This window comes from Salvelinus namaycush, chromosome 3 (assembly GCF_016432855.1).
Source record: "Salvelinus namaycush isolate Seneca chromosome 3, SaNama_1.0, whole genome shotgun sequence".
Lineage (NCBI taxonomy): Eukaryota > Metazoa > Chordata > Actinopteri > Salmoniformes > Salmonidae > Salvelinus > Salvelinus namaycush.
Window position 1 is genome coordinate 52,405,659 of NC_052309.1, and position 27,866 is coordinate 52,433,524.

Sequence of the window (27,866 nt, forward strand, 5' to 3'; positions counted from 1 at the left end):
TCCAAGAAATGGCCATATCAGTCTGCCGATCTCAGCCTGCCGATCACAGTCTGCCAAGAGCCCTATCAAGAGGATCCTCCTGGATGATGTATTTTGGGAGAGTGGTAAGCAGCCTGAAACCTATTGCAGTAGCCATTGCACGGATTGAGGGAGACAATGCCATCCTGTCTGATGTTCAGACTCTGCTTGCAAATGTAAAATAAGAAATCCATACTGCCCTGCCCACTTCACTGTTGCTCCAAGCAGAGGAAACTGCAGTTCTGAAATACATCAAAAAGCGCCAAGATTTCTGCCTGAAGCCCATACACACCACAGCGTACATTTTGGACCCCAAGTATGCTGGCAAGAGCATCCTGTCTGGTTCAGAGATCAACAAGGCCTATGGTGTCATCACTACTGTGTCTCGCCACCTTGGCCTGGATGAGGGCAAGGTTCTTGGCAGTCTGGCGAAGTACACTTCCAAGCAAGGGCTTTGGGATGGAGATGCAATATGGCAGTCGGGCCAACATATCTCATCAGCCACCTGGTGGAAGGGACTTTGTGGATCTGAGGCGCTTTCCCCCGTTGCCTCCATCATCCTCCAAATCCCACCAACATCAGCCACCTCAGAGCGGCCACCTCATCAGCCACCTCAACTGGTCCTTGTTTGGAAACAAACACACACACACACACATTCACACACACACAGGCTGACCAATACAAGGGTTGAAAAATTGGTGGCCACCCGGGCAAATTTGAGGCTTTTTGAGCCTGACAACGAGCCATCCTCAACTAGGTTGGAAAGTGACAGTGAAGATGAGGCCTCAGAGTCTGATGTTCAAGAGGTGGATATTGAGGAGGTCCAGGGAGAAGACGTGGAAGCCTGAGAGGAAGACAACCAAAGCTATAGTTTCTAGACTATTATTTCACAGATGTATGTTGAAAACGTTTTTTGGGAGATGCGATGGATCATTGGGTATTATTCAATATTCCCTTTCTTTTGTTGTTCAGTGAAATCATCCCATGTGAAGAGTCAACTCTTTTAATTAGTTTTTGTTATTTCTATTGGAAGGATTTAATAATTTGCAATTATGTCTACTTATGATAAGGTAAAAGGTTTATGTTTGTCTCCATATGATATGGTAAATGTATCCAATGCAAAAAACATCTAAATTTAAATGGTATTAATATTAATTAGCATATATTTCCGTTAATTCCCATGTGTTCCCGTTAATTCCCACGGAAAGTTTCCACCTCTGAATATTCCCCAAAATGTGCAACCCTAGCTGTTAGTCACCCTGGGCAGAGCAGGCATAGCCCTCCACCCCGGACCACCAGGCTGGAACATAGAGTACCGATCACAACAAAACCATCTAAACAGTATGGACAGAGATACAGCTGCATGGGGCATGGGCTGGACTCAATAAACACAGGTTAACAACACCTCTAATACACAGCAGGGGCCCATATGGGAACAGTCTGTGACCTTAAGAGGGCCCTGACGTAACATGCCTGTAAAGAGTATCTGAGGCCACGGGATGTAAGACTGACTGACTGACTGGTGTAGTGAAGGAGGTACTAGGGCCTAGGGAGCTGTAGAGATCAGAGAGATGGGGTAAACCACCATTCACATTGGGCCTGGCAGGTGTAAAGAGCAATTACTGTTAGACACCAGTGTGTCATGGAGATAAAAGCATGTGGTTTAGACTAAATACATTGTGTTCCACTTAAAATAGACCCGGCCAACATCTGTGCTCCCTAGCATGGACGGAATGAACACCCTCCTAGAGGACGCAAGATGGCCCGCTCAATAGTAGAAATGTCGACACTACCACAGACATCTAAACCCTGAACAACAGAACAGCTTCTGATCATATGCAATGGATGTATCATTACTGAAACACAAGAAGTACTAAAAGAATATGCTGTGCAGTTACTGTGCCATGACCCACTGAATTAGATATGTTTTTGCAGGATTAGAACATGTGAATTGAATTTTGACCAAAATTCCAATTGAGAAGCATCTGTAATAAGCTCTAATTAAATCCCAGCTCCTGTGTGGGTGAGGATAATCAATCTATACTAAACAAACAAAATAAAACATGCAACAATTTCATTGATTTTACTGAGTTACGGTTCATATAAGGAAATTAAGCCGTAATCTATGGATTTCACATGACTGGGCAGGGGTGTAGTCATTGGTGGGCATGGAAAGCCATAGGTCCACCCACTGGGGAGCCAGGCCCAGCCAATCATAATATTTTTTTCCCCCACAAAGGGGCATTCTTACAGACAGAAATACTTCTCAGTTTCATCAGCTGTCCGGGTGCTTGGTCTCAGACGATCCCGTAGGTGAAGAAGCCGGATGTGGAGGTCCTGGGCTGGCGTGGTTACACGTGGTCTGCGGTTGTGAGGCCGGTTGGACGTACTACCAAATTCCCTAAAAACGTTGGAGGCGGCTTATGGTAGAGAAATTAACAATTTTATCTGGCAACAGCTCTGGTGGACATTCCTGCAGTCAGCATGCATTCCTGCAGTCAGCAGCAATTCCACACTCCCTGTCAGGTGGATGGATTATCTTGGCAAAGGAGAAATACTCACTAACAGGGATATAAATAAATGTGTGCACAAAATTTGAAAGAAATAAGCTTTTTGTGAGTATTGAACATGTTTGGGATCTTTTATTTCAGCTTATGAAACATGGGACCAACATTTTACATGTTGCGTTTATATTTTTGTTCAGTATAGTTATTTACATTCAATAATATTTATTGTGTAAAAAAAATTAAAAAACACTGTCTGTGGACATCTCACATTACCTTAAGTTCCTGCAAAAAAATATAAAAAAATAAAGATTGAGTTAACATCCCTAAACATGGGTGAATAAAAGTTAACGGTTAACTGTTAAAATCGGTTAGCCGCCGAAAATACATTTGACTGGCCAATAGGTTAATTTGCATAATTTAGTGGAATTAAATTGGCTCGTGCTTATTTTCGTGAGTCGTCATGTATCCTATTTATCACACGCACACAGCATACAGAGCCTAGTTTGAGGAGAAGAATGGCCTATCAAATGTCAGACAGCGCGAGAGCAGCTCCTCACTTGAGTGAAACCTGCTTTTGTATGTGCACTCATTGTGCAATCAAATAACAATTCTAAATGCAATCGCGTGTGAAAAACTGTTTGGGCCACGATTAAAAATAGCTATTTTTTCATTTCTCAATCTCAAATCGTAATTAAAGCGCGCCCACCATTTGAGTGCGTAGGCTATAGACGGGTTAGATGACGTCGTCACGAAAACGATGCGCACGCTTTCAATGGTGCAGAAGTCCGTGTGTTGTGAGTCTGGGTGGTCAGATAGCTAGCAGCAATGACAAGAAGCTGCCATGTGGGGAATAGTAGGTGGCTCATTTCAGCTAGTGTTATCTTGTTCTTGATACCATGTCTTGTTTTGAGGTCTTTTGACTGATGTCACTTCTATACTAATATGGCAAAAAAAACTGCTACTTAGCTAACCAAGAACTGTAATGATGTATTTGAGAGACAAGTGCTCATTGTGCAAGCTTATGTTTTCAATAAACATTGGAGATGACGTAGTTAACATGTCAACAATCTAAGCCATCCCAGTCAGTTTTGCCCCATAGTTAAACAACCAACCCGTCAATGGTCAACTGTAGGCAGGCTATTGGCGCGTCACCCACCACCTTGTTTGATAAAATGAACCGAGAATTTAATCCGGACGCATTTTGTGAATGAGAATTTGGGGTGAAAATATAAAATTTATTTAAAATAAGACACTTTCCCAAAAACTACACATCTTAGTACTCAGAATGATAGTTGATTTTTGCAGATGCATCATGATTTTGTAACTCAATTTGCTACAGACATTTTAAAACTGCTTTCATGAGAACCACACATTTCCTCCGAGGCAGCTCGTAGCCTACGGGCCTAATGTGTGGATTATGTCCTTGAAGGCTTTCTTTCCCACCGTTTAGATCGAAACCATTTATGTTGTTATACACTGCTCAAAAAAATAAAGGGAACACTAAAATAACACATCCTAGATCTGAATGAATGAAATATTCTTATGAAATACTTTTCTTTACATAGTTGAATGTGCTGACAACAAAATCACACAAGAATTATCAATGGAAATCAAATTTATCAACCCATGGAGGTCTGGATTTGGAGTCACACTCAAAATTAAAGTGGAAAACCACACTACAGGCTGATCCAACTTTGATGTAATGTCCTTAAAACAAGTCAAAATGAGGCTCAGTAGTGTGTGTGGCCTCCACATGCCTGTATGACCTCCCTACAACGCCTGGGCATGCTCCAGATGAGGTGGCGGATGGTCTCCTGAGGGATCTCCTCCCAGACCTGGACTAAAGCATCCGCCAACTCCTGGACAGTCTGTGGTGCAACGTGGCGTTGGTGGATGGAGCGAGACATGATGTCCCAGATGTGCTCAATTGGATTCAGGTCTGGGGAACAGGCGGGCCAGTCCATAGCATCAATGCCTTCCTCTTGCAGGAACTGCTGACACACTCCAGCTACATGAGGTCTAGCATTGTCTTGCATTAGGAGGAACCCAGGGCCAACCGCACCAGCATATGGTCTCACAAGGGGTCTGAGGATCTCATCTCGGTACCTAATGGCAGTCAGGCTACCTCTGGCGAGCACATGGAGGGCTGTGCGGCCCCCAAAGAAATGCCACCCCACACCAAGACTGACCCACCGCCAAACCGGTCATGCTGGAGGATGCAATCAGTGTTGCTTCCTAAGTGGACAGTTTGATTTCACAGAAGTGTGATTGACTTGGAGTTACATTGTGTTGTTTAAGTGTTCCCTTTATTTTTTTGAGCAGTGTATATGCCTATTTGGTAACAGCGTCTGTGCACTTCTTCCACCGGGTGCTGTGCTTTTTGTATTTAATTGTTTACAATTGTCAGCTGTGATGTAGATGGGGTTGGCGAAAGCGGTGATGAGGGCCCTGCCCCAGCGCTCGTGGTCCCTAACTGTGCATAGGTCAGAGGGTGGTCCCTGAGGTGGGAGCGCTTATTTGATGTATTATTTTGCTGTTATTGCCTTCAGGAAAATCACCGCCATTAAATCCCTGGGTTCCCCTTTCTCATTTGGTCTATGACCCTCACTCACATTGCTGTGATGCGATTTAGCAAACAGCGCACATAAATAAAATAAAAATGTAAATGTAATAGATTACAAACGGTTCTAACGGTATTGAAAAACCAGACCGACGGTACCGTCAAACATCCCTGTTTACTGTACAAGCCCATATGGTATACCGCCCAAGCCTACAGCGCATTCGGAAAGTATTCAGACCCCTTTTCCCAAATTTTATCAATCTACACACAATACCCCCTAATGACAAAGCGTAACCAGGTTTAGATATTTTAGTACATTGATTTAAAAAAATAAACAAATACCTTTTCACATAAATATTCAAGACCCTTTGCTATGACACTCGAAATTGAGCAGAGGTGCGTCCTGTTTCGATTGATCATCTTTGAGATGGTTCTACAACTTGGTGTCCACCTGTGGTAAATTCTATTGATTAGACATGATTTGGAAAGGCACACACACTTGTCTATAAAAAGGTCCCACTGTTGACAGTGCATGTCAGAGCAAAAACCAAGCCATGAGGTTCAAGGAATTGTCCGTAGAGCTCAAAGTCAGGATTGTGTCGAGGCACAGATCTGGCGAAGGGTACCAACAAATGTTTACAGCATTGAAGGTCCCCAAGAACACGGTGGCCTCCATCATTCTTAAATGGAAGTTTGGAACCACCAAGACTCTTTCTTCCTAGAGCTGGCCGCCCGGCCAAACTGAGGAATCAGGGGAGAAAGGCCTTGTGAGGTGGGAGGTGACCAAGAACCCGATGGTCCCTCTGACCTAGCACCAGAGTTCCTCTGTGGAGATGGTTGACCTTCTGGAAGGTTATCCCATCTCTGCAGCACTCCACCAATCAGGCCTTTATGGTAGAGTGGCCAGACGGAAGCCTCATGTCATGAAGTGCCCTGGGGAGGAGGATCATGGGGGGGGGGGGGGGGGGGGGGGGGGGGGCCTCTCTCTCTCCACAGTTTAATGACAGGTCATGAATATTTGGTAGAAACTGCCATGCAGTATTGAGAGAGTCTACCAGAACAAAGACCTTATTTTGTTCAAAACTCCTAATCCCCAAAATGGGAGAACTAAACAATACTCCTACTTTTGAGAATGGTCCGTGGACACTTAAGGGACAGTTACGACAAGTGTGTTTCATTTGGTGATCTCATGAAGGACAGGAAACACACATAACTGTATATCTGTATTTCCCAGCTGTCAGGTTTACATCTAAATATTGTGAAACGTATGTGATTAAACATGAACCCATTTGTGAAAATATGTAATGTGATGTTAACCCATACTCTTGCTTAGAAGGTTTTCATATAAAGTTAACCAAATCAATGGCCAAGCCCACGTGAGCATAGACATTACGTCGGCGTCATGGAACCGCCCTTTTCTACTCTGAAGTAACCACCCGTGATGAAATTTACATTTCATGCCAGAGACCCAAGGTAAGCCGGACGTTTTGAATGGTTAAGAAGTCAGAGAACACGAGGACAGAATCCCCACGATGGAATGGCTACAATTCTATAGGCCACAGAGACCATACAGCTGTAGTTTGGCTACACAGCTGGAAATGGTTAAACTCTGAGACTATCGATCACTACAGAATAAGAGCAAATCTTAGACGTATAATTACTAGTCTGCAGATAGAAATTACGTAAGTCTAGAACGAGAATACCGACATCCGCCGAAGCATCTATTCTATGAGAATATTTCCGAAAGATACTCTGAAGTATCCATTCTAACCACCTACAACCACAAAAGACATTGTGACTTCTGGGAAAGTTAACCAGAGACTCTGATGAAATCTACAGGACGATCGAGTGTTTAACGGAGAGACACCAACGACATCCAGGCATAAATATGTACATTGCAATTTCTTTCAGAATGAGCGGCCGTTCATGGGCAAAGGATTAGCATTTCAATTAATATAATTATAGACTGTGTGTAGTGATTCCATTTTGTCTTTCCCACTCTCTCTGTCCCTACCCCTTTCCTTTGTCTACCAAGCCTTCATATCAGCTTAGCCCACTAGGGACTTTATCATTGTTAGTAACCAATATCTACAGTTTGTTTGATGTATTTCTGTGATTATTTAGATAGTTAGTAAATAAATAATTACGCCAATTTGTCTATTGCTGATTCATTAACTAGGGTTAACTAGGGTTTGTGCAGATAACCAATTATTTTACGACGTTTGGAATGAGACTAATAGGTATTAAAATATCTGAAGAGTTATATTCGGAAAATTATAACGTTAATCTTAACATTTTCCGTGGTGCCCCGACTGCCTAGTTAATTCATGTTTACATGATTAATCACGTAATAATTAAACCTAGAGAACTGATTTGATATAAATAACAGTCTACACATTTAATGATAGTCACAGACACGACACTCACCTCAGTAAAAGGCACATGACAGCCCGCTTGGAGTTTGCCAAAAGGCACCTAAAGGACTCTCAAACCATGAGAAACAAGATTCTCTGGTCTGATGAAACCAAGATTGAACTCTTTGGCCTGAATGCCAGCGTCACGTCCGGAGGACACCTGGCACCATCCCTACGGTGAAGCACGGTGGTGGCAACATCATGCTGTATTTTGGTATTTTATTAGGATCCCCATTAGCTGTTGGAAAAGCAGCAGCTACTCTTCCTGGGGTCCACACAAAACATTAATAGACAACAGCTCAAGGACAGAACTACATTTTTTTTTTCAAAAAGGCAGTGTCTACCGTGAGGCGTTGTGCCACGAGGTGTTGGTTTATCTGTTTTTTTAAACCAAGTTTGCTGTTCACTTGACCAATATGAGATGGAACGGAGTTCCATGCAATAACATCTAATACTGTATGCTTTCTTGAATTTGTTCTGGATTTGGGGACTGTGAAAAGACCTCTGGTGGCATGTCTGGTGGGGTAAGTGTGTGTGTCAGAGCTGTGTGTAAGTTGACTATGCAAACAATTTGGGATTTTCAACAATGTTTCTTATAAAAGGAAGTGATGCATTCAGTCTCACCTCAACTCTTAAAGAAGAGAGACTGGCATGCATAGTATTTATAGTCAGCGTTAAGGGTTTCAGTGACTTCATTAGCTGTGGTTGCTGATGGGTATATGCTTGAATCATCAGCATACATAGAAACACATGCTTTGTTTAATGCCAGTGGTAGGTCATTGGTAAAAATAGAAAAAAAGAGAGTGGAAGGCCTAGAGAGCTGCCCTGCAGTACACCACACTTTACATGTTTGATATTAGAGAAGCATCCATTAAAGAAAACCCTCAGTTCTATTAGATAGATTGCCATATCTTGGATTCAGAGCTGAGGTTGAAAAGCCATAACACTTGTTTTTTCAACAACAGGTTACGGTCAATAATATCAAAGGCTGCACTGAAATCTAACAATACAGCTCCCACAATCTTCTTTTTAAAAATGTATTTCAACCAATCATCAGTCATTTGTGTCAGTGCAGTACATGTTGAGTGCCCTTCTCCATAAGCATGCTGAAAGTCTGTTAATTTGTTTACAGAGAAATAGCATTGTATTTGGACAAACAACTTTTTCAAGAGCTGGCATCGAGCTTATAGGTCTGCTGTTAGGACCAGTAAAGGCCGCTTTACCACTCTTGGTTAGCGGAATTACTTTGGCTTCCCTCCAGGCCTGAGGACAAAGACTTTCCTCTAGGCTCAAATTACAGATATGACAGATAACTGACTATAGCCATTCCTACCATCCTCAGTAGCTTTCCATCTAAGTTGTCATTATTGATCGATAACACTTTCTCCACTTCTCCCACACTAACTTTACAAAATTAAAACTTGCAATGCTTTTCTTCTTTTTTTAATGCATGAATACAATGGCTCAATGTTTGCCCACTTTGCCAATGACGTAATCATTAAAAATAATTGGCAACATCAAATGGTTTTGTGATGAATAAGCCATCTGATTCGATGAACGATGGAGTTCAATTTGATTTTTCCAATAATTTCATTTAAAGTACTCCAAAGTTGTTTTTCTATCATTCATCTTGGATTCATAATACAGTTTAGTCACATCATTTCTCAATTTGCAGTAAGTCAGCCAGTCAGCCAGTCAGAGCGCCAGCCAGACTTAGCCACTCCTTTTGCCCCATCTGTCAACAAACAGTTTTTCTATTTCTCATGAATCCATGGAGCCTTAATAGTTCTAACAGTCAGTTTCTTAACAGGTGCATGTTTCTCAATAATTGGAAGAAGCATTTCATAAATTTCTCAAGTGCAGCATCTGGATGCTCGTGATTAATCACATCAGAGCAACAAATATTTTTAACATCATCCCCACATAAAAGTCAGGGCAAAATCTTTTGTATTATCTTTGGCTTTCCTTGATATAGTCACTAAATTGTGATAACTGCATCCAATGGGTACGGGTACAGATTTAGAACAAAGTATTCTACAAATGTGATCGATACATGTGGATGATCTTGCTCCTGTAGTGTTTGTAAACACCCTGGTAGTTTGATTAATAACCTGAACTAGATTACAAGCACTGGTTACAGTGAGAAGCTTCCTCTCTTGAGCGGACAGCTTGATGAAAACCCGTCAATATTCTGGCCCCCAAGAAAGGAGACCTCTTGGTTTACATCACATACTATCAAGCATTTCACACATTACTTAGATACTGACTGTTAGCACTTGGTGGCCTATAGCAACACCCAAAAATAAAAGGCTTTAGATGTGCCAAGTGAACCTGCAACCACAACACTTTAATAACACATGATCTTCTCTAAGCATTACAGGGATGTGGCTCTGAATATATACAGCAACACCTCCCCCATAAGCATTTATGTCTCTTATATAGATGTTATATTGCTACTGCTGTATCATCAAATGAGTTATCTAAGTGAGTCTCTGAAATGGCTAATATATGAATGTTATCTGATGTTAGAAAGTTATTGATTTCATGAACCTTATTTCTAAGGCTACATATATTAATATGGGCTATTTTAAGCCCTTTCCTGGGTAGCTTATCAGAGATAGACATAATATGGAAAAGAGAAAACAAAGCAAGAGAAAAAAATATATACATTCAGCAGTGTGTGTGCTGCGGCGTTCAGCAGCTACGAAACCATTGGCTTGGATCTCTCATCCCTTCTGGGCTTCTGGGAGGGAGGGTGGACAATGAGCCTGTGGCGATGTTTTTCAGCGGCATCGACTGGGAAAGAAAAAGATGAACGGAGCAAAGTACAGAGAGATCCTTGATGAAAACCTGCTCCAGAGCGCTCTGGACGTCAGACTGGGGTGAAGGTTCACCTTCCAACAGGACAACGACACTAAGCACACAGCCAAGACAACGCAGGAGTCGCTTCGGGACAAGTCTCTGAATGTCATTGAATGGCCCAGCCAGAGTCTGGACTTGAGCCCGATCAAACATCTCTGGAGAGACCTGAAAATAGCGGTGCTCCCCATCCACCTTGACAGAGCTTGAGAAGATCTGCAGAGAAGAATGGGAGAAACTCCCCATATACAGGTGTGCCAAGCTTGTAGCATCAGGGCCTCCCGAGTGGCGCAGTGGTCTAAGGCATTACTACAGACCGGGGTTCATTCCCGGACTGTGCCACAGCCGGCCGTGGCCGGGAGTCCCATAGGACAGCGCACAATTCGCCCAGCGTCGTCCGGGTTAGGGGAGGGTTTGGGCTTTACTTGGCTCGTCGCGCCCTAGCGACTCCTTATGGTGGGCCGAGTGCCTGCAGGCTGACCAGGGCGCCAGTTGAACGGTGTTTCCTCCGACACATTGGTGCGGCTGGCTTCCGGGTTAAGCTGGCAGGTTTTAAGGAGCGCGGTTAGCGGGTCATGTTTCGGAGGTTGCATGACTCCACCATCGCCTCTCCCGAGCCCGTTGGGGTGTTGCAGTGATGAGACAAGATCGAAATTGGGGCGAAAAAAGGGGGTCTGAATACTTGTAAAATGTGCTATCATTTCAACAACAAAAAAATTATACATTTTCAAACATTTCTGAAACCCTGTTTTTGGTTTGTCATTATGGGGTATTGTGTGTAGATTAATAAAGGGGGGGGAAACTATTTAATACATTTTTAGAATAAGGCTGTAACGTAACAAAGTGTGGAAAAAGTCAATGGGTCTGAATACTAGGCTTGGGCGATATACCATATACCCAGGTATTTAGACACACCAACAGTATGATTTTCAATACCGTAAAATCAGTGTCTTTTTTGGGGGTGGGGCCCAATATAAGATAACCATTTAAGATGTGCCAAATAAATTGCATCCAGCTCAGGGCTTCAGCTATGAATTTGGTTTGCTAACTTGCTAGCCAAGTGGCTATATGGCAAGATCAAGCTTCTTGGTTAAAAATCCCTGTTGCCTAAATTGTTTTGTGTGTTAAAAGAAATAGCACCCCTTGTGTGCACTTCCGGTAATACCGTATGGTACAGAAACCGTATGAAAATCTGGATACCGCTCAACCCTAGATCAAACCCCACCCTGAAATGCCAGACTCAACACAGAGTAATTCAAATAAATACAGTCACCATTTAAGAGCACTGAGGAAATGTGGATAGCTCGTCCCTCATTACAGCACTTCATCTTGGCATGGTTTTCAATACTCATTGTCCCTCCAGTCTTGCAACTGAATTTAGCCCCAGTCCCACTATGATATGATAGTATGAGGGCAGTCAGGAGGACACCTGGGGACTAACATGCCTGCCAGTGTGACAAGTACAGGACAGCTCATGGCTCTATAAATGACAGACTGAGATACACCTAACATAAATCCTGTCTGTATGGTCTTAGATAGCCATATATGGAGATATCGATATAGAATATGACTCCGGTCAGGTCATAGCTGCTGTGGGTCATGATAACAGTAACACAGGATGTTGGTAGTGGTACATGAGGGGTTTGTATCTTCTTGCTCTCCCGACTACTGATTATTATGACCAGCAATAACGTCTCCTGTCCCGGTCTGTTCCCCTGTCCCGGTCTGTTCCCCTGTCCCGGTCTGTTCCCCTGTCCCGGTCTGTGCAACAGGCCGAGGGGGATTACAAATACACCAGAGTTCTATTTCACTGGCTGTATATTTTCCACACAACCTTGTCGCAATGATGACTGGGCCGCACAGGTGAGGCAGGGATGGCGTGAGGAGGTCTGGAGATCCCACACACACAAAATGCAGCACTGGCAGGTGGCTCTGGTTTCACCTCACAACACACACACACACACACACCAGGGTGCCTTGCTCAGCCAACCAGAGTTCCTCAACAATAGTGTGAACTGTGACTCTGCCTTTGCTATTCATAAATCATACAACGTAGTTAAAAAAAAAATCTAACCAAATTGTATTTGTCACATGCCAAATAGAACTGGTGTAGACTTTACGGTGAAAAGCTTGCTTACGAGTGCTCCTCAACCATGCAGAGTTAAAATAATAAAATATTAACAAGAAATAAAATACACAAGAATGGAGCTATATACAGAAAGTACCAGATCAATGTGCAAAGGTACAAGGTATTTGAGGTAGATATGTACATGAAGGCAGGGTAAAGTGATAGATAAGAGTAGAACAGAGTAGCAGCAGCAAATGAGTGTAAAAGTGGGTCTCAAGCTAGCCCCAAGTCGTTATACATTTTATTTATTTATTGTGCATTTTGCCATTTGCCTCAAGACTCCTGAAAGCTTTGTTGATCACGAACTTTCTTTACCCAACCGTGGGAAAGACTGTTTGTTCCCACACTCGGGACTCTGACTCTCTATTGGTTACACAGACATTTGGCCTCCCATCCCATTCTAAACACCTCTCGCCGGCATTGTATTCATGTTACATGATGTAATTGCTATACAATATGATCTTGTTGCCACCTGATGCACATTCAGATGTCATAAATCAGCACTGCAGATCTCTCCCTGTCCTCTGCCGTGCCTTGATTGTATCACTGTTGATTATATCTGGAAATGTGCATGTACACCCTGGCCCACCTACTGTTGATAGCCCCAATTCTGACTAGTGCTTCACTGATTTCTGCTCCCGTAAAAGCCTGGATTTTCTGCACGTTAACACTAGAAGCTTATTACCTAAAATGGATCAATTGAAAGTGTGGGTTCACAGCTCCAATCCAGATGTGTTAGTCATTACTGAGACGTGGTTAAGGAAGAGTGTTTTGAATACTGATGTTAACCTTTCTGGTAAGACAGATCTTCCAAAAGTGGGGGAGCGACAATCTTTACCAAGGATCACCTTCAGTGCTCGGTTGTCTCCACCCTGTCTGACCCCAAATATTTGATTGCTGGTTTTAAGTATTAAAAACTTTCAAATAGCACTTTGTTGACTGTTGCTGGGTGCTATTGTCCTCCATCAGCACCGGCATGTACCCTACCTGCCCTAAGCTCTCTCCTGGCCCCTTACACTAAGTCTGAATTTGTCCTGCTAGGTGACCTAAACTGGGACATGCTTAAGGAGCAGTTCTATCTCTGTGGGTCTAACCTAAAGAAGTTCTGGAAAACGGTTAAAGACCTGGAGAATAAACCCTCCTCCTCACAGCTGCCCATGTCCCTTAATGTTGATGATGTGGTCATTACTGACAAGAAGCACATGGCTGAGCTCTTTAATCACCACTTCATTAAGTCAAGATTGCTATTTGATTCAGCCATGCCTCCTTGCCCGTCCAACATTCCCTCATCTCCCACCCCTTCTAATGCGACTATCCCCGATGCTTCTTCCGCTTTTTCCACTGCCCCGCTACAAAGTTTCTCCCTGCAGGCAGTCACTGAGTCCAAGGTGCTAGAGGAGCTCCTGAAACTTGACCCCCAAAAAACATCTGGCTCAGATGGTTTAGACCCTTTCTTCTTTAAGGTTGCTGCCCCTATCGTCACCAAGCCTGTCTCTCCTCTCTGGGGAGGTTCCCATTACTTGGAAGGCAGCCACAGTTCATCCTTTATTTAAAAGGGGAAGATCAAACTGATCCTAACTGTTATAGGCCTATTTCTATTTTGCCCTCATTATAAAAAGTGTTGGAAAACCTGTCAATAATCAACTGACTGGCTTTCTTGAGGTCTATAGTATTCTCTCTGGTATGCAATCTGGTTTCCGCTCAGGTTATGGATGCGTCACTGCAACCGTAAAGGTCCTCAATGATGTCACCATTGCCCTTGATTCTAAGCAATGTTGTGCTGCTATTTTTATTGACTTGGCCAAACTTTTGATACGGTAGACCATTCCATTTCTGTGGGCCGGCTACGGAGTATTGGTGTCTCGGAGGGGTCTTTGGCCTGGTTCGCTAACTACCTCTCTCAAAGAGTGTAGTGAATAAAGTCAGAAAATCTGCTGTCTCAGCCACTGCCTGTCACCAAGGGAGTAGACCAAAGGTCATGTGGTTTGGTAAGAAAAATACCCCTCTCCCCACAGGTGTGATTACTACCTCTGAGGGATTAGAGCTTGAGGTAGTCACCTCATACAAGTACTTGGGAGTATGGCTAGACGGTACACTGTCCTTCTCTCAGCACATATCAAAGCTGCAGGATAAAGTTAAATCTAGACTTGGTTTCCTCTATCGTAAATCGCTCCTCTTTCACCCCAGCTGCCAAACTATCCCTGATTCAAATGACCATCCTACCCATGCTAGATTACATAGACATAATTTATAGATCAGCAGGTAAGGGTGCTCTCGAGAGGCTAGATGTTCTTTACCATTCGGCCATCAGATTTGCCACCAATGCTCCTTATAGGAAATATCACTGCACTCTATACTCCTCTGTAAACTGGTCATCTCTGTACACCCATCGCAAGACCCACTGGTTGATGCTTATTTATAAAACCCTCTTAGGCCTCACTCCCCCGTATCTGCAGCCCTAATCCTCCAACACCCGTTCTGCCAGTCACATTCTGTTAAAGGTCCCCAAAGCACACACATCCCTGGGTCGCTCGTCTTTTCAGTTCGCTGCAGCTAGCGACTGGAACGAGCTGCAACAAACACTCAAACTGGACAGTTTTATCTCAATCTCTTCATTCAAAGACTCAATCACTCATACTGACAGTTGCAGCTGCTTTGCGTGATGTATTGTTGTCTCTACCTTCTTGCCCTTTGTGCTGTTGTCTGTGCCCAATAATGTTTGTACCATGTTTTGTGCTGCTACCATGTTATTTTGCTACCGTGTTGACGTGTTGCTGCCTTGCTGTGTTGTTGTCTTAGGTCTCTCTTTATGTAGTGTTGTGTTGTCGTGATGTGTGTTTTGTCTTTTTATAATACCTTTAAATCCCAGCCCCCGTCCCCGCAGGAGGTCTTCTGCCTTTTGGTAGGCTGTCATTGTAAATAAGAATTTGTTAACTGAATTAAATAAAAAAAGTGTATGCATGTGTGTTTGTATACGTGTGTGTGTGTGTGTGTGTGTGTGTGTGTGCGTGCGTATGTAGTGAATGTGTGTGGGGTTGTGTGGGAGTGTCAATGTAGTGTGTGTATATGTATATAGTCTAGTGAGAGTGTGTGTAGGGTCAGTGCAAGATAGTTTGGGTACCATTAGTAGACTATTTAGTAGTCTGGCTATTTAGCAATCTTATGGGTTGAGGGTAGAAGCTGTCTCGGAGCCAGTTAGTTCAGTCCCAGGGTCCCTAGCTTGGTGATGAGCTTGAGGGGACTATGGTGTTGAACGCTGAGCTGTAGTCTATGAACAGCATTCTCACAGTTATTTCCTCTCTTGTTCCGGTGGGAGAGGGTGGTGTGAAGTGCAATTGCGATTGCGTCATCTGTGGATCTGTTGGGACGGTATGCAAATTGGGAGTGAGCCCAGGGTGTCTGGGATGATGGTGTTGATGTGTGTCATGACCAGCCTTTCAAAGCTTCATCATTACAGATGTGAGGGCTACAGGGCGATAGTCATTTAAGCAGGTTAAGTTAGACCTCTTGGGAACAGGGCGGTCAACTTGAAGTGTTGGGATTACAGACTGAGACAAGGAGAGATTGAAAATGTCTATGAAGACACCTGCCAGCTGGTCTGAGCACGCTTTGAGAAAGGGCCTTGGTATTCAGTCTCAGCCTTGTGATTGTTAACCTGTTTAAACGGTTTGCTCACAAATCGGCCACAGAGAGAGAGATTATAGTCATCCGGAAAAACAGGGGCATTCCACGCAAGGCAGAGTGTCATATTCCTCGAAGCGAGCATAAAAGGAATTTAGGAGTTGCCCAGTGACGCAGAACTCATGGCTGGGTTTCCCTTTGTAATCAGTTATCGAATGCAAGCCCAGCCACATACGACGAGCGTCAGAGCCGGTGTAATAGGATTTGACCTTCCTCCTATATTGTCCTTTTGCACGTTTGATGTCTCGGAGGTCATAGTGGGCTTTCTTGAATACGTCCTCGTCCCATTACTTGTAAGCGGTAGCTCTAGCCTTTAGCCCCGTGTGGATATTACCTGTAATCCATGGTTTTTGGAGTGGATACGTTCTTATAGTCACTGCGGGGATGACATCGTCTATGCACTTTTTGATGAAGCCTGTGACTACTGTGGTAAACTCCTCAATGCAATCGGATGAATCCCAGAACATATCCCAGTCTGTACTAGCAAAACAGTCTTGAAGCCACGCGTCTGCTTCATCCGACCACTTCCGTATTGAGCATATCACTGGTACTTCCTGTTTGAGCTTTTGTTTGTAAACAGGAAGCAGGAAAATGGAGTCATGGTCAAATGTTCCAAAGGGAGAACGAGGGAGGGCCTTGTATGCGCTTCTGCCGGTAGAATAAAAGTGGTCTTTAGCGCCCCTAGTGGCGCAGGAGACTTCTTGGTAGAAGTGAAGTAGGGCGGTTTTAAGTCTCCCCGTGTTAAAGTCTCGGTTTCTTGTTTGTTTATGGCCCCATACAGTTCGTTGAGTGCCAGAGTGGTGTTGGCTTGTGGAGGGATGTAGACAACAGTGATAATTACAGATGAGAACTCTCTTAGTAGATTAAAAAAAAGGTCTGCAGCTTACCATGTGGTATTCTATATCAGGTGAGCAAAAGCTCAAGATTTTTCACAATTGAAGCAGAACACCAGTTGCTATTTATGAGGGGGAAGGAAAATAAAAAAACACTACCTCCTTTTAACTTCCCCGAAGCTGCCGTTCGATTCTGTCGCTGCATGAAGAATCCACTGAGTACTACGTGCATAGCGTTATCAACCAGCCACATCTCAGTAAGACATAATTTTGCAACTTTTCAAGTCTCGCTGATGGACAAGCTTCGGTCGAGTCTCCATATTTGCCAATATAACTGAGGGGAACGCCATTTGATTCGCTCTTCGCCTCAATTTCACCAGGACTCCACCTTGTCTACGCCTGCAGCGTTTTGGTAGTCCATGGAACAAAGGAATAGGGTCCGGTACGAACAGTGGAACAGCTGAGGCCGAGTTGTAGTTGAAGTAGAAATTGAGGTTAGTAACTGTTGATCTGATGTCGAGAAGTGCTTGGCGGTCATATGTGATAATAGTATGAACTGTACAAAAAAAAGTGAAGATAGACAAAAGTCACTTTATAGCAAAGTTGGAACTCGTAAGATGTCGCCCTTCTCCGTTACTGTATCGCATAGGGACAAGTAAACCAAATATCTTGTTTGTATTTTCCTTGGATTCTAAGCCAACGTCGAGACTTGCCAGTGATTTCTAAAGTGACTTGTTTTAGCAATTTTAAAACCATTTTCCTGCAATTCTATATTGTTTCTCAACAGGGAATCCATGTGTACTTGACAGAACACAACCTTTTTTCTTCGGTTTTTGCCACAATAAATGAAATTCAAAGAGTAGATTGGACTAGTTTTTCTGACTCGATTACAAATCTACCACCTTCCCTCAAAGTCCCACCCACAGTGATTGATTTGATAGAGTTTCAGACATGCCACTTTGACTCAAACATCCTGCCCCCTCCACTGACAATCCCACCCACAGTGATTGATTGACAGGCCAAAGTGATAAAGGGATAGTAAACCCAAATTACAAATTGGTTTCCTTACCCTAAGTGTCCACAGCCGCAGAGTCAATAAAATACATAATTTGAAGAACAAACATCATTGTGACAATTCATATCTTGCAGTAAAACTCTAAATATGGCTTTAATCTCAAGAGAAGACAGGTTTAATGTTAAAAAATGTCATGATCAAATAGGCCTGGACGATATCCAAAACACCACACTGAATTCAGTCATTTTAAGTGATAAAAGTCACATCGTTCTACTCAATAACGCAAATCATTTTTACCAATCTGGGAGATAAAGTCGTTCAAGTAGTAATCAATATTTTAGCTGTGTATTTAGGATGGAATCAAGGCATTAGATTGTACCAGAGGCCATTATAATAGAGCTCGTTCTGCTACATGGTTAAAACTATCATTTTGATCTCATGGATGGTCAGTCCTTACATCCATAGCTGTCTACGAATTTGGTCTACGAGTGGTTTTATTTCTCAAGCCCCTCCCTCAGCTCTTTTACCAAAACTAGTGGCAGAGTGATGGCTTTGTTGTTGTTTTTACTCTCGATTGCACCCTTTAAATTAAAAAAATTAGATATTTATTTAAAAACCTGTTTCAAGAAATCATAGAATATTTTGACAACCCTGTTTGTAAACTTTCAATTATATAAAACTCAACTGTTTATATTTTTCAGTGACTAAGACTGATGTCTCATGGTAGGGTGGGACATGGAAAATAGGTCAACTTTGAGCACCTCCACTTCCTGAATGTTTTGGCATTCGGGTACAAAAAGTCACTTTCTGACCACTTCTGCCACGGACAAACATGTTTGGAAGGTTCCGTCAAATCAAAAGGGGTACGGTCAGAATGTGATTGAATTCATATAGAACAACCCCCCTGGGTTAAGCCTTTTCCTGGATGGATCCCTATCTTGCTCTCCTCATCTCGCTCTACTTTACATCATTATGTAGAATCTTGACAGTTGCAAGTTACATTAGCTCCACAAATGTTCAGCAGTGTACATTTGGTTACAACACAAACGTCACTAGCCTGGGTGCATGCCAGTCTGTTTCTGCACTCTTGCCAACTCCTCATGGCAAGGAGTGAAATGTTAGCTAAACTAACTGGTACCCAGGCTAAAACGTTGCTTCCTGGTTATAGCAATATAACAGTGTGGGCCTAATAACATGTGGTAACACAGTGATCCCAAGACACTGTTGCATTGGGAGGCCCACCCCAGGGACAAGTGCATTGCCTAGGTGTGCCATGCAAACATGAAGAAGATCAATACCTTTTATCTATGCAAGGAGACAACATTTACACTTCTTCTTTGTGTGCCTGTACAAGCCTCATCCCCGCAACCACAAGCTCAATCAAACCACGTTACAATCATAACAAAAACAACAAATGCAACATTAGACACAGGAAATCCCGACTAGGTGAGGAAATAACAACGTGAAGTTGGGACCCGAGGGTCGTAGGAGACCAACCAGCAGATTAATACCAGTCTCTCATTCACGAAGCCTTGGATACAGTGTGCTACATGAATGAACACGGTGGCAACATAATATCCATTAACTATGCGTCACTGAGATATGCAGATATTGGTTATTGTTGAATACAGCGATAAAGTACAATTAACGGAGACGTAAACGGGCCAAGCGGTGGCGTTCTCTCGAAATCTAGACCCACCACCACCGGTGTTTTTGGTGCAACTCCCCCATCCTCTTGAGTCCTGCAGTTAACGTTAGTTGAGAATAAAAATTGTACGCTCCCCCACTTTAGAATGTCGACCCCCAAGAAAAGACGCATGAAAATGAAACCGAATTAGGCTACAGGATTGCAAAAAAATGCATCTGAGAACACAACAAAGCATTATTGTTTGTGTTTACTATTGTGATTTTATACATTCTTGTGCCAAACGGTGACCCACATTTAACGTATTATGTAGCAAGATAGCTAGCTAGCATGCTAACCGGCTGGCTAACTACAACATCAAACGCCTTCATTCAAAGCAGACAAAGGCAGTCATTTAACACCGAACAGTAGGCATTTTCAAGATCATAAAATGTTGCCTAGCTATGAAGCTATTAGCGCGAGGCCAAATGGGCTATCCGAGCTGATTGATAGTCGTGGCCGCCACGATGTTCTAGGCGGCTGAAATAAAGGAAGACATGGGGAGGCAAGACGCATGAAATTGGCATGTACCAAAAAGCACCAACTATAGACCAAATACCACCCCGACGTTATGTAACTTATTTCCTACCTCCAGTTCCGTCAGAGTTTTCGTTTAGACTGCCTGAAGAATCATGGTGACTGCCCACACAACCACCCATGGATGTTTTAACTGCGCTACCCCCGCAGACCCTCTTGCTTTCTTTTCCCCCTTCCTCAACTCTTCATCTCAGAAAATAAATTGACAGGGCGCGAGCATCAGCTGGGAAGAGGCGGAGTGAGCACACATCACAAGGTGACTGCTTCTCACTAAGAAAAGAGGGGGACTGAGAAAGGGAGAAATATAGGTAAGGAATGGGCGGGTGAGAGGGGAGGACAAGGGAGAAGACTTCGGGAAACCACTCAGCATAGTGTAACTGAGATGAGAACAGGTTCTATCTATAAGGTCCAACTCCAGGTGTCATTAAAAAAACACCTCCCCACTTTTAAACATATTTTCACATGACCCTCCCCTTCTACTGTAAAAAAATAAAAATAATCATAATTGCACACCCTCCCCCCTTTTTATATTTAACTAGGCAAGTCAGTTAAGAACACATTCTTATTTACAATGACAGCCTACACCAGCCAAACCCAGGCCAATTGTGCACTGCCCTATGGGACTCCCAATCACAGCCAGATGTGATTCAGCCAGGGACTGTAGTGATGCCTCTTGCACTGAGATGCAGTGCCTTAGACCCCTGCACCACACGGGAGCCCATTGAATTAAAGGTGCTTATTTAAATTTTTGCATTGTAATTTCAGAAAATGTCCATAATATATCTGGCGGAATGATAGTGTTAAACAGTATTACTTACCCGCCAGTGTTGTGATTGGTTGTGATAATCTCCTATTGATTTCTCCAACTAGAGCAGCATCTGTTGTCAAAATCGGGAAAGCTGTTCTGCCTTTGTGGCTGTGTTATCTAGTGGAAATCATTCTATAATTTCCTGGTTGCTAAAATTCTACACCTTTTTCTCAATTTCAGTTGATCCATAATGATTATGGCACAAGATTGCAAGAAAAGGCAGTTTCAGGTGTTTTAAAAATGCATCCTCACGTCCATTGTACCCCCTCTAAAATAATGAGTGCATGACGCCCCTGACTGTAAGCGACCCTGTGTCTAAATGTGGATATCGACTTTTCCACGTAAGCTTGCTTTTGTGGCACTGTCGATGCTACCCAAGGCTATGGGCCAGAAGGGTGAAGGTTCGCCGACCACCACGAACAAGACTCTCCCTGTCTATCTCATTACAATACAATCAGAGATGACTGCAAATAATTATCAGCTAGGGGTGAATCAGATTTTCAACATTTTGATGCTATATTTATAATTATAGAAAATATATGCAACTCATTTTCTTTTAACAGGTTTCTGTGCCAATGCACCACACACAACCAATAAGCAATACATAACTCCATACCGATTACCGACTTCGGGCACTTCAACATCGTGGTTTGAGTTTTCAACACCACAATCAAATAGGCCTAGAGTGTATCAATCTCGACAAACAGAAAGTACACATTTCCGTTGGACCTTGCATGCAATCGACCAATAAAGGGATCTTGATCTTAATGTCTCATTCCTTTCCTCAAATGACAGGTGCACAGTTTGGATGCTAGAATTGTACATTTTAAAGGTTAAAGGACAAATAGTTGGGCTATATTGAGGCGTTATGGTTCTAGGTGCGCGAGGAATAGCCGCTCGGGTCAGAGAGGACGCAGAAGGCGCATCCTGAATAACTGTTCCTGCTAGTAACATAGGCCTATGGGGTTACATTATTATAAAACGACTTGAGAGAATGATACACAATTGACAGCGCATCTCAGTATCAGAAGTAAAAATACAACCAGACTGTCCTACTACTGCCCAGTAAGCAAATATACATATTTTAGTTTAGTACAGTAGAGCACAGTATAGAGTACAGTCAGGGTTGGGGTGTAACGGATTACATGTAATGGGTTACAAAAAAACGGTAACTGTAATCCGTTACGTTACCAGCAAAAATATTGTAATCTGATTACAGATACTTTTGAAGAACTAGATGATTACTTCGAGGATTACTTTTAAATTCAGGAAGGATGTTTGCGGAAAAAATCTTTTGACACTTCTCTGTTTTCTCATTGACATTCAAATCAGCTTTGAAAAAAGACACACGTAAATTTGTTCCACCTGAGCGAGTCTGACCACATATCAGAGACCACTATGATGACACACCAAATGGGTTTGATCGAAAAGAGCAGGAATAGGCTTTTGTAGGCTGTTCACACATCTAAATGTATATTTGAACCCAATAATGGTTAAATTCAAGAAGTTTAAGCTGCCTATCAATCATTGTTTTTTAAACCAGTGGACAGCCACTGAAAAATGCGCTCTTGCAACAGCTGCATAGCGCGGATCCCAGCCTATGGAATATAAATGGGGCTTTTAATGTAATTCATGCTGTTTAACAAGGAAAAATCCCTAGGCCTAATGGACACATGCTCAAACTCGCACACTTTAAAGGGACAATCTGTAGTTGCTACATCCATTTTTGGACTTATAAATTATATATACTATACATTAATATATATATATATATCCATTGATTCTTGAAAAATATAACTTATAAATGCCTCATGAGCTTAGTTCAACTGTCACACTCCATGAGAACCCAAAATATAAGCATATATTTCTCCAATGTTTGTAAACATTGTAAATGTAAACAAACACCGTATAGCCTCATAACATGGTTAAAACAATAATTTTGATATCATGGATGGTCAGTCATTGCATCCATAGCTCTGCCTATTAATCTGAGAGTGGTTACTTATCTCCAGGCCCATCCCTCAGCTTTTTACCAAAACAGAGACCATTTTGTTATTGTTGCACCTGTGGATTTGCCCTTTAAACAGCTGCATATTGTCAAGATATAAAAGTGTCACCAACAAAAAGTTAAACAATAGGCCAATTGCAAATGCAGCATATGGCATTCATTTTTCACATGTAAATAGCTCTTTTCAGTAGTGCTCAAAGCATGCCATTCCATGAGCGCAGCATTTATTTTTAAAGTTGAATCAATGATCCCAATCAGTTCTCCATGACAACAAAATCATAAACAACAGAGTAGGGCTGGCTAATAAGTATTTCGTTTTGGGGTCATGCTCAGGTAAAACAATTTGGATAATCTATACTTCCATAGTTCCAAGTCCTATTCTTGAAGATCGAAGAGTATAACATTTATTGGAATGAGTGGAATTCTGATAGACTTGGGCTTTTAATGTAACAATATAATTTAATTGTATTATTATATGTAGTAGAAAGCGATGGGTTAGAAGAAGCCTACATAACCAACCCATAAAGGAAAATATAACATCCATATATGGGCAGCTATGTAAACTTTAACATTGATTTATCCTGCAATAGATGTCGTTCAGTTGGAAACATACATTTTTGTCTTCTTCTAATGCCTCTTAAGGGGAAAGTAATCTAAAAGTAACTGAATGTAATCTGATTACGTTACTGAGTTTGGGTAATCCAAGAGTTACGTTACCGATTACAATTTTGGACAAGTAACTAGTAATTGTATTGGATTACATTTAGAAAGTAACCTACCCAACCCTGAGTACAGTACGGTATGGTACGGTAGAGTACAGCTTTTTCAGTACAGTACAGTACAGTACATTAGAGTTTATTCAGTAGAGTACAGTACAGTACAGTATAGTTTCATTTAGTAGAGTACAGTGCTGTAGAGTTTAATTCCGTAAAGTAGAAGTACAGTACAGTTTAGTTCAGTAGAGTAGATTAGAGTAAAGTAGGGTACACTAAAGTACACTGTACTTACATTTTCTGTGCTCTTCTGTACTGTACTGTACTGTACTGTACTGTACTGTGCTGTCCAAACTTGTGAAACATAAATGTCTATGATTGGTTTAGATTTGGTCCAGACAGGACCAAATCGTTGCCAACTTTAGACGTCTATGTTTGGGCCAAATATAGGCCTGTCCGGACTTGATGTCTGTGGATGCTGAAATCAAGGCCGGTCTGACCGGACCAAATCTGAACCAAACATGGACGTCTATGATTGGTTCAGAATTTGTCCAGCCGGACCAAAAATCAATGTCTTTGGGTGTGGAAATCAAGGCCGGTCCGGACTACACCAAAAAAAATATGTCTGGTCCGGGCAGCACCAAAAATGGCATCCAAAAGACGTCACTGTCGGTAAATGCTTAGTGGGTGTACCTTTCTAGACCTTATAAACTGTCAAGAGTAGACCCACACAACTGGTCCAAATGGAATGAAACAGGGCTTTTGTGCCATTATTCAAATGACATTTTCACCGCAGTTTACAGCCTAGAGTCGAGTTTTGTACTCACTTGAAAACAAAAATACAATTATTCATTACATTGTGGTGTTGTAGGCTAGTCTATGTATTGTCCCGAAACAAGATCAATAGCGGAGCTTTATGATCTGCGTGTCTCATGTCTTCACTGTTCTTTTATGCGCAAATGACGCAGCTGGCCTCTCTGCTGCCTATCAGCTATTCCTCTATGTTCTTGTGGATTTATATTGAAAATTGGTGCAGCTTTGAATGATTTTACCTTTGGTATGATTGCTAGTTAGCCTATTGCAGATCTGGACAAACTGTTCACCTACCACTATTGTCACTATGATTGGTGTATAGAGGGTAGGATAGACAGTATAGTAAGCATGTGGAAAGGCTTAGTGCATATGGGGAGTACCAAAACACCTTGACAGGGGAGGTGCATGCAAGCAGATGAGGAAATTTGGCTACGATGGAAGGCATTACATAGTAAAACCTGAAAAATGGTGAATGTAAACCAGGGGAAAAATGTACTACCCTCCCTTGTGCCCCATAAAAAACACACACAACCCCCTTCCCATAAACGTAGATATGTCCCTTACAAAGAGCAGTATAATGTATGTGAGAAAATACTGATGAGGCAGATGTTATTGCAACGTAATTACAAAAGAGCAGCCAGAGGCTGGAAAATCAGGAGGAATTTAGAATAATCTACAACAACTCCAGGAAAATCCTGGAATGTTGGCTCAAAGTTGTCCAACCTTCTCTGAGCCTAGTTCACCTGATTATTTGCCATAGCAACTAAAGACAACAGACTGTTGAATTCACTTGGAGATTCCGTGTAAACGTTGGAATGTGTGTAACACGTCCAAAACTGACACAACTGACAGGATAATGTCAAATTCCTTGAAGTGACCTACATTTACTCTCCTTAGACGTGCAACATTCAGAATGAACAGCGGACAACAGAAATATGTTCCCAAGGTCTTCCCTTACATTGCTTATTACAGTCTAAGCAATGAAAGTGAACGTGCACTGTAATCGAGTGCCATATCCATCAGGCATGAAAACATTAATTTCAAAATAATAAATCATAATGTTGTCTGCTCATGCTGTGAGTGTGGTTGGCATTCCTTCAGCTGCAGAGATAATGCCTCCGCCCAATTTAAACAATAACTCATTACTGACTGAGGAAAACCCTCTATTACCACCGAAAGCAGACCAATACATGGAATGGATTCTGAACTTGTTATATGGCGCCCTCTTGTGTTGGTGTCCTGAAGGCAAACATTGGTGCTCGAGAAAGTCTCCTGCATGTCTGTCATTTATTGAAAGAAAAACCTGGATTGCAGAACTTTGCATCATAGAAATGTGTCAAACACTGGGCTTAAAACAAACATTTCTCAAAATGTTTGTATGTCAGCTGAAACCCATTGAAGAATACCAAGTAATCATTGTGGAAGTAGATGTAAAACAACAGATAAAAGTTGTAAAAACTCCACAGCCTGGCACCCTGCCCTCAAAGGATAACTCACAATACTTCACAGACAAGTCCAGAAAGCCCAATCAGTTAATGAATTACATGATTACATGATTAGACACTGATATTTACAGACGATATACAGTGCCCTCAGAAAGTATTCACACCACACTCTTCATATTTTCAAGAATGGTTGTGGCTGCATCATGTTAGGGGTATGCTTGTCATCGGCAAGGACTAGGGAGTTTTTTAGGATACAAAAGAAAAGGAACAGAGCTAAGCACAGGCAAAATCCTAGAGGAAAGCCTGGTTCAGTCTGCTTTCCTACAGACACTGGGAGACAAATTCACCTTTCAGCATGACAATAACCTAAAACACAAGGCCAAATATACACTGGTTGCTTACCAAGATGACATTGAATGTTCCTGAGTGGCCTAGTTACAGTTTTGACCTAAATTTGCTTGAAGATCTATGGCAAGACTTGAAATACCAATAATCAACAACCAACTAGAATGAGCTCTGAGAATTTGAAAAATAATAATGTGCAAATATTGTACAATCCAGGTGTGCAGAGTTCTTACAGGCTTACTCGAGAAAGACTCACAGATCACGTATGTAACGGTGTTCCTCCTCCTCTTCATACGAAGAGGAGGAGTAGTGATTTGACCAACGTGCAGCGGGTTGTGAATACATAATGAACTTTATTCAACAAAACTAAACTAAACACACGAAGAACACTTGATAATTTTACAAAATAACAAAACGGAGTAGACAGACCTGGACATGGAACTTACATAAAATACACGCAGAACTCACGAACAGGAACAGACTACATAAACCGAGACAGTCCCGTGTGGCGCGACAAACACTGACACGGACGACAATCACCCACAAACAAACAGTGAGAACAACCTACCTTAATATGACTCTCAATCAGAGGAAACGTCAAACACCTGCCTCTAATTGAGAGCCATACCAGGCAACCCAAAACCAACATAGAAACAGAAAACATAGACTGCCCACCCAAAACTCACACCCTGACCAATAAACACATACCAAACAGAAAACAGGTCAGGAACGTAACAGAACCCCCCCCTCAAGGTGCGAACTCCGGGCGCACCCCTACAACTCAAGGGGAGGGTCTGGGTGGGCATCTGTCCGCGGTGGCGGCTCCGGCGATGGACGAGGACACCACTCCACCACTGTCTTTGTCCCCCTCCTTAGCGTCCTTTGAGTGGCGACCCTCGCCCCCGACCATGGTCCAGGAACCTTCACTAAGGCCCCTCCTACATAGAGGAGACAGCTCAGGACAGAGAGGTAGCTCAGGACAGAGAGGTAGCTCAGGACAGAGAGGTAGCTTAGGACAGAGGGACAACTCTGTACTAATGGCAGCTCCGGACTGGAGGGCAGCTCATGACTGGAGGGCGGCTCATGACTGGAGGGCGGCTCATGACTGGAGGGCGGCTCATGACTGGAGGGCGGCTCATGACTGGAGGGCGGCTCATGACTGGAGGGCGGCTCCTGACTGGCTGGCGGCTCCTGACTGGCTGGCGGCTCTGGCAGCTCCTGACTGGCTGGCGGCTCTGGCAGCTCCTGACTGGCTGGCGGCTCTGGCAGCTCCTGACTGGCTGGCGGCTCTGGCAGCTCCTGACTGGCTGGCGGCTCTGGCAGCTCCTGACTGGCTGGCGGCTCTGGCAGCTCCTGACTGGCTGGCGGCTCTGGCAGCTCCTGACTGGCTGGCGGCTCTGGCAGCTCCTGACTGGCTGGCGGCTCTGGCAGCTCCTGACTGGCTGGCGGCTCTGGCAGCTCCTGACTGGCTGGCGGCTCTGGCAGCTCCTGACTGGCT

At 42.9% G+C, this 27,866-nt stretch overlaps 1 protein-coding gene across 1 annotated transcript in view; it reads right to left on the bottom strand.

The window, feature by feature from the left end:
* LOC120043907 (ubiquitin domain-containing protein 2-like) overlaps positions 1 to 20,378 on the bottom strand; it is a 51,099-nt gene extending 30,721 nt beyond the window's left edge. The window contains exon 1 of the mRNA XM_038988510.1: positions 20,289 to 20,378. Coding sequence (XP_038844438.1) covers positions 20,289 to 20,358 — 70 coding nt within the window. The 5' untranslated portion in view covers positions 20,359 to 20,378. The remainder of the gene's footprint in view (positions 1 to 20,288) is intronic.
* Between the last annotated feature and the right edge of the window lie 7,488 nt (positions 20,379 to 27,866).